The sequence below is a fragment of the Homalodisca vitripennis genome, chromosome 6 (genome assembly GCF_021130785.1).
Source record: "Homalodisca vitripennis isolate AUS2020 chromosome 6, UT_GWSS_2.1, whole genome shotgun sequence".
Taxonomy (NCBI): domain Eukaryota; kingdom Metazoa; phylum Arthropoda; class Insecta; order Hemiptera; family Cicadellidae; genus Homalodisca; species Homalodisca vitripennis.
In genome coordinates, this window is record NC_060212.1 from 96,718,284 (window position 1) to 96,732,200 (window position 13,917).

Genomic DNA, 13,917 nt, shown 5'->3' on the forward strand with positions numbered 1-13,917 from the left:
CGGAAACATCACTAACCACAAATTTCGAGATTCTGGAGTGGAAGGGTAATTTCAATAGGACTAGTCTACTGCGGGAGATGACTGTTGGAGTTAATGGGGTTTGTTTCCCTAAGTAATCAGAGATTTTGCTAGCCTCAACAAGGGTGTGACTAGTCCGTGCTTTGCTTTGACTAGAGAGGCTAGAGCTGCTGACCTCCCCTTCTTTTGGGGTGAGGGGGGGGACATGAATTTTGAGATTAGTGCCCTAATTCTTCCTCATTGGATCTTGATAGAAGGCGGCCCCTACCCCCTAATCTAACCCATCCTGAATATCCTGTTACTCTGGAAGGCTAAGGTTCTTATAAGACTAAGTGCAATTGATAAGCTTTCTTATCGTAAGAGAAGAAAAAGCATTATATATATAAAATTAAATATTTTTAGTATACATATAGAATTGTAGAATAGTGATGCTTGCATGTACTAAAATCTGTTTTTGACAACAGAGATGTATTTATTGTGTGTTTTCAGAATATTTGAATGATGGGAGAAGTTTGTGGTCCACAAGAAAAAGTTCTTTATCCTAAGTCTGCCAACTGAATAATTTTTTGTCATCATTTGAAAGTGCTTTGGTGAATACATCAACTCAACAACTCAATTTAGGATCAAATAGCTTAATACTGAACGAAAAAAAATGTTACAAAATTAGGTTTAAACTGTAGTTTGGACTCAATTATTACGGTGGGCTGTGCTATCCTTTAAACTTCAACATCCACCAACAGTCCATTCAAAATAGCACCTTAGTGTCAAAAAGGCTTGTTCAAGTTGTTAAGGATGAAAGAGTATCAGAAGATGCAATTGTTATGAGTGAGGATCTGCTTTTCAATTTAGAAAAATGATATTAGACGAAGAGAGCACCAGATGGTGCTTTTGAAATTGACAAAACTTGTGTCACCGTTATTGCCGCAAATTTTTATGAAAACTTACCACCAGCAAAAGCTACAAAAGTAGTTCTGTCAGCATTACAGTCAGACGTGCACTCAGACAATAGTTCCATTGATAATCTGCTGACAAAATATTTTTCATCTCAAAAATACTTATGTGATGGTGATGTGTTCAGTGTGCATGTGGACGAGTGTCATAAACTTGATCTGGGCAGTTTTGTGAATATCGGGAGCGTTTATTTCAAGGTGTGTGAACTCCAAAGCACTCAGAAAAGTGAGTTATATCCAAACGATGTCTGTAGAGGATGTGTGGTTGACAGATCATCAGCATTGTATCAAGTAGCAAATCAGCAAGGGTTCCTGCCTCCTAGAACAGTGCCTGTGTACAGCAACCTCAGTATCAGATTCCTGTGTTCCGATACCTTGGAGATTTTAAGAACTTGTAGACAAATCCTTGTTCCACCCAGTTTTGGAGATATTTTCAACACTTTGTGCCAGTGGATTGAACCATTTGTTTCTCATTCTAAAAGAATAAATGGTAAGATTTTTTTACACACTTTTTCTTCAGAGCATTATTGAACAGTTTACTTTTAAATTTAGGTACTTAAGCATTATTTATACTGACCACACATTTTGTAATTTGTGTTTAAAAAAGAAAAATATACCTTAATTAAAGAAACATCGTTAGAAAGACTAAATGTATTCTTTTTCTTCTATGGGGCGCTTATTGGCATGCACTTAAGCCTCAAGGGCCTTTTGCACATCCCGGAAGTACACCATGAGGCCGACCAGTCTACAGTTTCAGCAGTTCTACAAACTGCCAAAAACAACCGATCAGGGCCTACTGGAGAAATTTGCCATCCTTATCCATACTACCAAAGATGGTGTACCGCTCCCTTGCTATTGCAGGGCATTCACAGAGCAGGTGTTCAGCAGTTTCCTCCTGCTCGTAACACATTTTACAGAGCGGATCCTGTGAAGATGCTTCCTCAGATGACCATACCCTGATGAGATAAATCAAAATGTTGTATTGGTTTATCTTATCTGAACAGGCAAAGGGAAATGGGAAGAATCGTCGACACGACAGTCGGTTTTGTTTCCTAGTAAGATGGTTGGCCCTCAAGTAGGGCGGTCCGGATGTGAATAGAGACTGTAGGTTGTGGAGTAGTCAGGTAGTTAGATAATGTAAGTTTTTGTTCTTTTTTTAGACCTATATATTTATCTTGGATATGATAGTTTTTAAATATAGGTTATGAGTTGGGTAGGTTAAAATATGGAAAAGAGTAGGTTAATTATAAGTAAAACATGTGCTGGACAGTTATGTTTAGGTAAGTTTTTGTTATTCGTAACTTAAATATACACACAAAACAGTCAAAATGTGGTTGGTATAATACATAAGTACCAAAATGTATATAAAAATTTTAATAGATTTTACAAATAGCAATGTATCAAGAGATGTTTTGCTTCAAATTCCACACTGCTACAAAACCTTGTATCAGAACAGAGTCAAAGTTACAGTTTTAATTCATGGGTAGTTTGTAAGAAAATAATTACAAACTTAGGTTGACAGTCTTTGTTTTCTCAGATATTGAGCTGAGTCCAATCTTTCTCCTTTCGGGGAATAATGGCAAACGGGGAAGTCACTGCTACTGCAGACACTCTCAGCCAATACCATGGGCTGCACTACTGGAGAGTGGATTGTGTTAATGTGGGTGGAGCAGCGCCAGGACAGTCCGAGGCCAAAGTTAAAGCGATTTTCAGTCAGCTAAAAAGGCCTTGCACCTTGTCTCTTACACCTCGCCAACATCGAGGTAAGTAAGACACACTGTGCTATCAATAACATAAAATTGAAGTTCATTTTTACATCAGAATCAGAAGGGGTTGCACTTCCGGCTGATTTATACCTGTCTGGCAGAACCTGAAGTGGGCACAGTGAAATACTGATGGGCCTACATCTGGACACCCAAAAGATTGTCCAGGAGTGGTACATCCCTGACTGGGATAAATTTAGTGAACAAGTTTAGTACAATGTGAACAGGTCTCGTTCAGTGTGCTGAAGGCTTGTTAGGAGTGGTGGATCTGAGGGAGACACATCTTTTACCCAAATAGACCGGTAGGATAGAAACAACGTTGTCTCTTTCTTTCAAGGTGACAAATCAACGACTGAGGGCAAGATTTTCAACATATCCCCATAGTTTTTATCTGGTAAGACCTCAGTAGGAAGCAGCTCCAGTCCTTCCTGAATTCCCTATCAATGATGAACCTGCACCAATCACTTTATATGTTAAGGTTAAGAACAGTTGACTTGATCTTAGGTGATTCAGTCCTCTGAAATCATGTATAATCCTAAGAAAGAGATTCCATTCCTGCAATCATGATGTAGTGTTGTAATCCGGCTAGATGGAGGATTTGAGGCGATGAAGTTTGACTAAATTAAGCTATCCAAAACATCTGTTAGGCCAATCTTTATTCCTATATTCACAAGTGGTATGCTAATGCCAGTTTCACATTTAATTCTTGTCGTTATTGCTTCAACAATTTAATATATGTACAATTATTTCTGATGTTTTTTGTTTGGGTAAGCAGCATACAGAATCCTGTCGAAGTACTTTGGGATCTTTGAGAAGGTTTTTTACACAAAGTTTGTCAATGATTGACTGCTAGAGTTGCAATGTTCTGTCCCGGCAAGAACTTTGACAGTGACTCTTATATCTGAACTTAGATGCTACTTGGACCGATTGTGGCCTAATTAAGATATGTTGAATCTTTCTTTTGCCAGTGTGTCTGCATTTTTATGATTTAAGATTTCCTAATAGTCTGGGACCCATAAAAGTTCCAGATGGTTAGCTTAAGCAAGCAAGGCTTGCCCACATTACCAAATATCTTTATAAACTGTGCGGTGGGACTGAACACCCAAGTGTCCAGTGGCAGAGATCAAACTCGTGGGGCTGGAAACATTTCATTTCTATTTGTCTGTCCACACTATATCTGTAAACAAACTGACCTATAGACTTGATGTTTTTCATGAAGCTTCATTTGTACAGGATGTCCCATAACTCTCTGGACACAGGTATAGCACGTTATTGCTCAGGTAATGACAACGTAATTCACCATATGATTATGGGTCTCTAATGCTTAGTTTCCCATCTATCTGTCTGTATGTGTTTATTTATTAAAAAATTATTATCTTAAAAAGTAATAAATTAAAATATATTTATACCAAATTTGACTCAAATGTTTTACAAGGCCAGTTACTGAAACCAATCTGACGAAATTATCTTTATTATTATCAAAATGGCAGCAATTAAAACTTTTAAACTTTGAATATCTTAAAAACTAGCATGTTTCTCAAGAATTGTAAGAATAACAGTTTTTAGAAGGGGTTTTTCACAAATTGATGTGTGTCAGATTTGATGAAGGCCCCTCGTTGCTGTGCCAATTGATGTATTTCAGATTTGAAGTGATGTCAATTTGATGAGAGTGGCAGATTATAACGCCAATTTGCTATGTGTCACCCCTACGTTGGTTGCGATAATTTGCTGAAAGTCAGTTCTTTAGAGTTATTGACTCACCATGTAGTTGTACGCCCCTTGTCACCAGTGGCACGTTGTTGTACCATGTTGCTCATCATGGTATCGGTCGCCATCTTGCCCAATGCTAGCTGTATTCCCTCGGTATTACTTAAAAATTATTAGATTTGAACGTCTCTGGTGTTATCACCAGAGACAAGTCTGTGTGTATGTCAGGGTTCCAAAATATGTTAAGTAATGATTACAAAAATTTAACATCACTCCACACTTTTTATAAAAGGGATATTTAAAGAAAGTCAAACCCAGTGACCACGAGATTAATTTATTAAATGTCACACTCTCAACACATATTATAATTTCACTCACCTTGCAGTGCTTTGATAATTTTAAAAGTCTAAACAATATCCCATCCTTGATTAAATTTCAATATACTATACAACAGATCATTACTATCCCAGGAGAACTAACACAACCTCCTTGCTTCGAGTCTGATGAAAGAAGAGCGAATCTCCGTACAAAACGACGGATACCGACTCAAAACAATACTCATCCCCTCTCTCGTTCAAATCAGCGTCTTCACGAATAAATTTAATTTAATTCTTTTTTTTTATAATTGTCGAAATTTATTACGTTTACTATAATTAATCAATTTAAGTATTTCTATTTTCTTTTTATTATTTTTTCAAAGCTTTTTATTTAAATTTTTAGCAACATGTGCTTTATGACGTCATCAATATACAAGTCATTCATACCACAATTGGCTTTTCTGCGTAATTCTATTTAATGTTTTTGTAAAAACACGAATTTTGGTTATGTTTACTTAATTAATCAAATCTTTTCCCGAATAAAGTTCAATAAATTTCTTCGTTATTAAATAAATCTCAATTCCGACAACATGTGATTCACTGACGTCACAGTCTGCCGATTCATTGACGTCATAGTTTTGCCAATTCCCCGCGAATATTCAAATGTCGTAATTTGACCTGTTACAAAATCTAATGACACTAAAATGATTTACATCAAATAATAAATAACTGATTTAGAGCAGATTACTGTGACAAGACATGGCCTACATTGAGATCTGCTGTTTGTTCAGTTTTTGTATTGTTGGTTATTCGATGAGAACCTCAAAGATGTATGGTTTTCAATTTTTGTACTGTTATCTCAGTAAAAATTTGTACAATTCCAAATTTTATTGTTGTGCGTCTTGAACTTGCATAAAACTGCAATATCACTCACATGAACTCAACACTCATTGTATTGGATGCCGAGGCTTGAAATATGGATTGAAAATTGAAAAAATTTGTTTACACTGATGAATGTAATGGTGCCTGATAATATCCATATATTTGCACTTATGAGGTTATGGACCTGGTGTAGAGGGAAGAGTTAAAACTGTGACTTATTCTTATGAATGTCACAGATTTCAGCGATGTTTGAGAACAGGTCTACACAAACGCAGGCTTGAGATTCCTGCCAACACAAGAGTTGGAACTGCAATAGGCGAAGCCATAGTGGGCATGCTATAGGCAAACCGCTTACAAACATATATTGGGTGATTTTAGTTCACTCAGGGTGGGGTAAATACCCCTCTGCAGCTGTGATGCCACCCTCTCTCAATATCCCCACCACTGCTCAGCACTTGCCCGCTTGTTCTATCCCCTGACCTGGCCACTGTCACTTAGCGGCTAACCTCACACCAAAATGCAAGCTCCCTGGATATATCTATAAGCTATGTTATTCTGTTCAATTAATATTTTACCGCTTGTATAGGCCTACACAGAAAAATACAATATACTACAGTATAGAATAGGTAAGTAGCTGTAGTGTAAACAAAATGGCACAAGTTAGACACGATCCACACAGCTGATAAAACAGAGACAAGATGCTTGTCCCACTTCCCACCACTGGGGAGAGACCCCTCCTGCATATTTGTGTCAATTTCATGAAATGATGCAGTGGCTAGTCAAGGATGGGAAGGTCAGTGTGATGTTAAGCAAATAATCTAAGTAATGTTCAGTATCATAAATTACTCTTGTATATATAAGCACAAGATTTCCATCACTCTATATTTATTACGAGTATTACTAACAGTAAAGTGTGGTGTGGCTGTCTGAGGAGGATGCACCTGAGTAGCATCTTTCAGTTCAGATCTCTAGGTAGTGAAGGAAACAGGATTTTTCCGGACATTTGCCATCGTTCAGTGAAACAAGAAATCAGTAACACTATGTTTTCGAGATCTGCAATCTGATCTCGAAACGTAGTGTTACTGATTTCTTGTTTCACTGTACGATGACAAATGTCCGGAAAAATCCTGTTTCCTTCACAATCCTTCCATCATCAAAAATAACCTTCAAACAAAGAATCTCTACGTAGCCTTGAAGTCTCTAAGTAGATATCTGCTATCAATAGAATATAAGCTCATTTCTATATTTTTATGGTTGGCTCCACCAAATGCACTAGTATTAATAATAAATTGATCAGATACACTGTTATAGTTACAGTGGCACTGACACTAATGTAAAAAAAAAACTCTAAAAGAATTATTACTGTGGTATGTGCTGCAAAATGTGAAATATTAATTTAGTTCCTTATTTGACCGATAGATTACAGTACTTTTCAGCTACACTTGGGTAAGGTTTGAATTTCATAACCATGCAATACAGTGTGCTATTCAGAGTGGCCTGGGGAACTGACTGACCGAATGTGGTCATAAAGTCATGGTTACCCAAAATGGCTGCATGAGTCAAAATGGACAATCTCATAAGTTGACAGACGAGCACTAAGGGTTAATATTGTAGTAAATTAAATAAGGTATCAGTCAATGTTTGTTAACATCAGACTTTGATGAAGTACAAAAATGAAAATGCTTGTTTTCAGGATTTATGCCAAGATGGCAGACTCCAAAGAAGACGTCCGTGTACTGAAACTGTTTCAAGCAGCAAGTTCGGCTCTTGAAGTCAAAATGGCCTCTTGTGATAATAGCTACAACTCAATATATCGAGCATATCAACTCCAGCATTAACCAGTTATTTCTGGAAACGGCCACTTTTGAAAGTTCCCAACTGTGAGCAAAGAGAAGATATAATTCAGTACTTTTTTTATTGCAACGGTAAACAAGTTGATACTAAAGTCTTGCAAATGGTGGCTTCTCAGACGTCAGGTTTTGCATTTAGAGATCTCCAAGTGCTAGTTGCTCTTGCTTTCAAGTAAGTAAAATATTAAGTAAATAGTGTAAATTATAATAGTTTTTTGTGATAAATTAAAAGAAACTATTCAACAATTCTTCACATTGCTTCACAAAACAATTGTTTCTTCACATACAAAATAAAAACATCATTTTAAAATTTGATTATACTCAATCAACATACAGATTATTCAGTAAAAGTGTTCCAATACTTTGGGATTTTGTTCTACATATAAAAAATGAGCAATAAAGTTCAATATAAAGGTATGTCCCTAAAAACCTTTAGTTTTTCTATCTGTCTGTATGTGTTTTTACAAAAACAAATATATCTTTTGAACCAGTTAAGATAAAGTTATGAAACTTGAGAATTATATTAACCTTTAGTAGATCTTTTTGAAAATAAAATATTATAAAAATCCTTTTACCCATTTTAAAATGGCAGATGATTAAATTATTCCATCAAAATAACTGAAAACCGAGTAACGTCCGCCATTTTAAAACTTCCTTGGTCCTCTGTCATGAGTGTTTGCGTCTTGGTGAGTTTGCTGTAGCCACAAAGTGCAGACAGCTACTGTGTGAAGTTGTAGCAACCTATCCTGAAATATTTTATGATTTCATTTCTAGTGTATATTATACCATGGATAAATCCGATGCACAAATAGATGATTGGCTTTTTTTGCGTAATGATGCTATGGACATGGATAGTGAAAATAACTTAGTGGGCAATACATAAAAAAGTGTAAAATATTGAAAGATACTAAAATTAAATTTTTTGCATAAAAAAGTACTTATTTAATCTAAATCTGTCCCTGTAAAACACAGCTTAACCCTGGAACTGGCAACCGCCCGATATCCCCCGTTAAAGCGCCCGATATCGGGCGTTTTAAATATGTCTTTTATTTCTCAATATTATGTACTTAAAACACGATCAAAGAGTATCGGTATTGATACCAATCGAAAGAGGAAGGTTCAATTAATGTAAATAATACACTAATAAATAATTTTATCGTTTCGTTACACGTCCATACGTTTTATAATCTCTAGTTGCTCACGCAGCGATGAGTCAACTGGTTTATTTGGCTATTGTTATTTCATCAGCTGCATGGTGTTCTGTCTGGTTTATTGTTTGTTTGAGTTCGTTGTAATGATGGTTGTGTATATGACACAATAATAGTAAGTTTTTTGTGCGTGTTTACGTAATGGATCATAATTTCCGTGATCGTTCAAGTGACATTCGAGAACTAGTTGTACATGAAATAAGCAATAATGAGGATTCCGATTTAGACATTCAATCAGAACATAATTTAAAATAATATATAATAAAAAATAGAGAATGAATATGAACTAATAGTTACAAGATTGTACAAATCCAAGTGAGCTTTGAAGTTCTTACTTTTTGTTGGTAAGTAGCACTTTCGAATGTCAGTGTATGATTTTTGTATCGTGTACCACATGTAAAAATATCTTATAAACTACGTGTTGTTTTATTTTTACTCAGAATTAAAAATATTTGCTCTTTCTATTTTTATATTTTGGATTTTGCATATCACTAACAACAACAATTTTACAAACCAAAAACTTGTAAAACACTTTTCTTTTTTCTAAAAATGTTTTTTCCATGAAGAGGTAGAGTAAGGATATTTTTTTTGTTTTAATTATATTATGTGAAAAAATGTTCCTTGAACAATGCTGAATAATAAAAAAAAAAATATGACATAGGTACTTTATATTAAACATGTAATAATAAAATAAATATAAGGCAATGTATGAAGTACTAAAAACACTCCGCCACTGAGAGAAATATGATCGCCAGTTCCAGGGTTAAAAATTCACTTAAAAAAGTAATGCTGTTACATATTCAGAAAAACAACATAATTTTAGGTACAAAAAACCGTCAAGGGGTTTATTATAATATAATAGTCTTGTTCATTTTTCTTAAGTGACAATGAAGCAGTGTGAATTGCCAGTATATCTATTGTGGATATATGTATATTAGTCATGATATTAGTATTCAGGACATCCATCCTCTTGCCACATCCTTTCTGCTCGACTGTAACCTCACTCATTATGGTAGACAAGAACACAGAGTTACTTCATAATTGACTGGTTCATGTACTCGGAGTATATTGTTATGAGTAGTAGTTTAATATTACAAAATAAGGAAACTATTTGTTCGGGAACTGTGTCAAGTGTTAGTGTTTGATAATTTTTCCTTTTTTTTAGAGAGAAATTCAAGAGGACTAAGGAAGGGAATGAAGAAAATGACTTCATATTTTCTGATTTCTCCAAAACTATAAGTAAGTAACTTGTAATTTAGTAGTGTTTTTCTGAGGAGAAAGACGTCCTCCTCCTTCCTGCATGAAATAGATTATATACAAAATTTGGCAGACTAATTAAGTAATAAACGTTTTTATTATAACATATATGTACAAATAATAATATGTATTATGAATGCAGCACAGTAATATTATTGAGTAAATAATAATAAAAACTAATATATATATAAATTAAGTCCTGATATGCCTGGATATATTCCAAACGGATTGAGATATCGGAGTACAATCTTCACCATGCCAATTAAAATACTTTTTGGAGAGTAAAAAATCTCACCACCATTTGGTTGAGGGGGGTTACTTTAAATTTTTAAATTTCAACCTATAGAGGTTAAGATAGCTTGTGACATGTGATTTGAAAGGTAAATTCAAAAGAAACACAATAACATAAACAAACCAACTCTAGCAAAAAGTTATGGGTAAAATAATCCCTTACATTGTAATGCCACCTAGAAAGAGACACCTCTTATCAAAACTATGCACACCAGAAACATTGGATACTACAGTAAAAGGGTTAAGCTGGGCACCTCAAAGTATTACTAAACAATGTCATGCGTGCATTGTGATGCTATACTCAAGAAATTGACATTGTCCCTACAGATTATTATTTTTGTGTTATTTGCCCATAACTTTTGCTATAAATAGTGTAAAGGTTTTTCTTAATGTCATTGTGTTTACATTTAATATGACATGTCACAAGATAGGGATTGCAATTTGAAAATTTATATTTACCCCCTTCTACCCCCCTTTTCAAAAGGGGTAAATTATTTTACCTTAAAAAAAAATCCAAAAAAGTAATTTAATAAGTACAGTGTGTATCAAAATGAATGACCTGATTTTAAAACTCAATATCTATTGCTAAAAATGTACTACAAAAATAATATTTATTGCAAAATACTCACAAAATCTTAAAGTTTTAGGTATGTTATTACAAAATATTCTATATGTCCACCAGCAGCAGCACGAACAATATCCAGACGATAGCTAAATTCCTTATAAACCTTACACAACGTATCTGCGTTCACAGACCTTATTGCGACAGTTATTCTGTTCTATAGTTCTTCGATGTCATGAGTTAGAGGGGGAACAAACACTTTTTTCCTTCACATATCCCCACAAGAAAAAGTCGCATGGGGTCAAGTCTGGTGATCTTGGAGGCCAAGAATGAAGGGCATTGTCTCGAGGTCCCGTGCGCCCTATCCAGCGGTGGGGCAGAGTGTTGTTGAGAAGCTGCTGAACATTGTTGTGCCAGTGAGGCGGAGCTCCATCCTAAATAAATATTATTTTTGTAGTACATTTTTAGCAATAGATATTAAGTTTTAAAATCAGGTCATTCATTTTGATACACGCTGTATAGTGAAAGGCATATCAAGACTTAATATACACCCTTAGATGTAAGGGATTGTTTGCCTATAACTTTTGCTAGGATTGTCATAGAGATTTTTTTTCATATAATTTCTTATCTGTTTCTTTCAAATGACATGTCACAAATTAGGGGTTGAAAATTTAGAAAATTTAAAGTGACCTCCCCTCTACCCCCTTTTAAATAGGGGGGAAATATTTTTACCCTTTAAAAAAAGTGTTTTAATAGGTATGGTGAAGATTTTACATTGATATCTCAAACCGTTTTGGAATATATCCAAGCGTATGTGTGTGTATATATATATATATATAAGTAGATATGAATGTGAGGGTTCTAGCTCACTTTTGGGACAGTCAGAAAATCAACGTAAAATACTGTTTAAAGGACAATAAACTAATCTGTAACTCACGAATGAAAAAAAAATTAACCGAATCTATAGCTGTTTTACTGTTCATTGTAGGCTTCTAATTTCTTAAGCTGTTTTAATGAAAAAATCCAGAAATCTTCGAAATCTTTATTCCACGAAGTTAATTGTAACACAGTCTTTATCTTTAATAGTCTTCTTTCCAGTAACAACCAAGTGTAATTTTTCATTTTTGTTCAATTCTTTAATCTTTTTTTCATCCAAAACAGTCAAAAATCTGTTTGGCAAGTGTACTTTACAATCTTCCAACTCGGCAATTATTGTAAACCCGAATTTATCTTTCATTTTCTCCAAATTCAAGATTCTATGTTTCTTCCTTTCTTCCAATTCATTTAACTTCTTATACTCTTTAAACTTACATTCTCCAATATCATTTAACTCCTTCAAGAACTCCATTTAAATAGAAAAAATTTAAAGACGGAAAAAATGAAATTTGCTAACAATCACTCGAGAAGTCGGGGAGAATGTGAGTAAAACCGCATTCTTTTCACGAGGTTCTTCGTTTAATTTCTCCAAATGTACTATAAAATCATCAAAGATTTCAGGCTTAAAATCGTAGACAAATTCAACATCCAGATAATGAAAAAATACAGGTAATATCTTTTCATAATAAACGTGTGTATCGATACCTACAAACCTAATGTATTCTTTGAAAAGGAAAATAATTTTGTCAATGGTTCCAAGAGATAAGTAAAAAATTTTTATTCTGTTTTCTAAATTCTGTAACAAATTTTGTTTGCTTCTTGTCTCCATATTGCAATTTCATAAGCAGATTATTCAAATGTGTTAGTTTATTTCGAAATTTTCCTAGGTTTAGGTCTTTCGTACAAAATTAAATTACAACCTCTACAAACTAAATATCTTTTATCGATAATTTCTCCTCTATTAGAACACTTGTAACAGTTGGCATTATACTCTTCCATTTAAACAAAAAGATTTTTTTTATAAATGGAGATTATGGAACTAACTCTGCCGAGATATAAATTTTTCAGCGCAAATGTTTGTGTTTACATTTCTACAACAGAGATAAATAGAAATAATTTCATTCTATTGTACAACTATTTAGGATATTATGTGTACGATTATAAAGATTATTCCGGAAGAAATCGAGATTTTTCATCAGCGAAAGAGTATATTTTTGAAGTTTTAGAGGGAATGAAAGAGAATAATATGAACATCATTAACTACTGAATTTCTCTAATATCGTTCTTAATCACATCATAGGCTTAAAAATTTCTCAGAGACAACAACAACATAACAAATCGCGTTTGTAACAGCTTTTTGAAAATCCATATTGATAATTATATCGTTCTTTGAACCAGAAATATTTGTCAAACTCTTTGTTGTATCAATGACATAAATAGGTCTATTCGCTAAAAATTCTTTAGGATTGTAATACATTTCCTTATTATTACAGTAAACTTTCTTAAAATCTTGATACATCTGATACATGATTCTGAAAAGACCTCCGGAAATGTTTAAATTTTGTAATTCATCTGGATAATAAGAACCGTTCAATTTTACTCTGATATTTTTTACATCCAAACTATCAAACTTTGAAGGATTTTTTTCTTGATTATTCTGTCTATCTGTTTGAAAACCTATGATAACGAACTTGGGATTGAAGATATTTCTATAAATATTTGTGATATCGAACGAATAAGTTGTTCCGGAAATACCTTTTTGTTCAATACATTGCCAATCTAGAAAATTAAACATAATGTTTTGACTTTTTGTAATTTCATCAATCAACCTTATTTTACTCGTGATTTTATAATCAATCATTGGAACTCTAATAAAAAAATCTGTAATTGTTATTTTTCCATCAACAGGCATAACATTTCCAGTTGCAGTCTTCAGAATCACATCATCGTCTTCTGCTCTTATAAAACTTAGATAAAATCCTCCTTTATAGATCGGAATAGTAACATTTTCAAAAAATCCTAATCCAAAATGAGATAAATTTCCAGCTGCTTCAAAAACACCAAATTTAAAATCTGATTCAAAGCCATTAGAAGTTTGAGAAATAACATCACTTTTTGAATACGAAATAGTTCCTTTAATTGTGCTTAATTGGCCACAGTTTTCGACTTCTTCTATCAATTTATTGTGTTTTCTTACTTCAATCTTAGAAAATAAAAACGGTATAAAATTATCGAT

General features: G+C 33.9%; 1 protein-coding gene across 1 annotated transcript in view; it reads left to right on the forward strand.

Moving 5' to 3' along the window:
• Positions 1 to 13,917, forward strand: part of LOC124365481 — an 87,372-nt gene that overhangs the window by 25,902 nt on the left and 47,553 nt on the right. Inside the window, 4 exon segments of the mRNA XM_046821464.1 lie at positions 1,097 to 1,317; positions 2,576 to 2,731; positions 7,509 to 7,659; positions 9,861 to 9,934. Coding sequence (XP_046677420.1) covers positions 1,097 to 1,317; positions 2,576 to 2,731; positions 7,509 to 7,659; positions 9,861 to 9,934 — 602 coding nt within the window.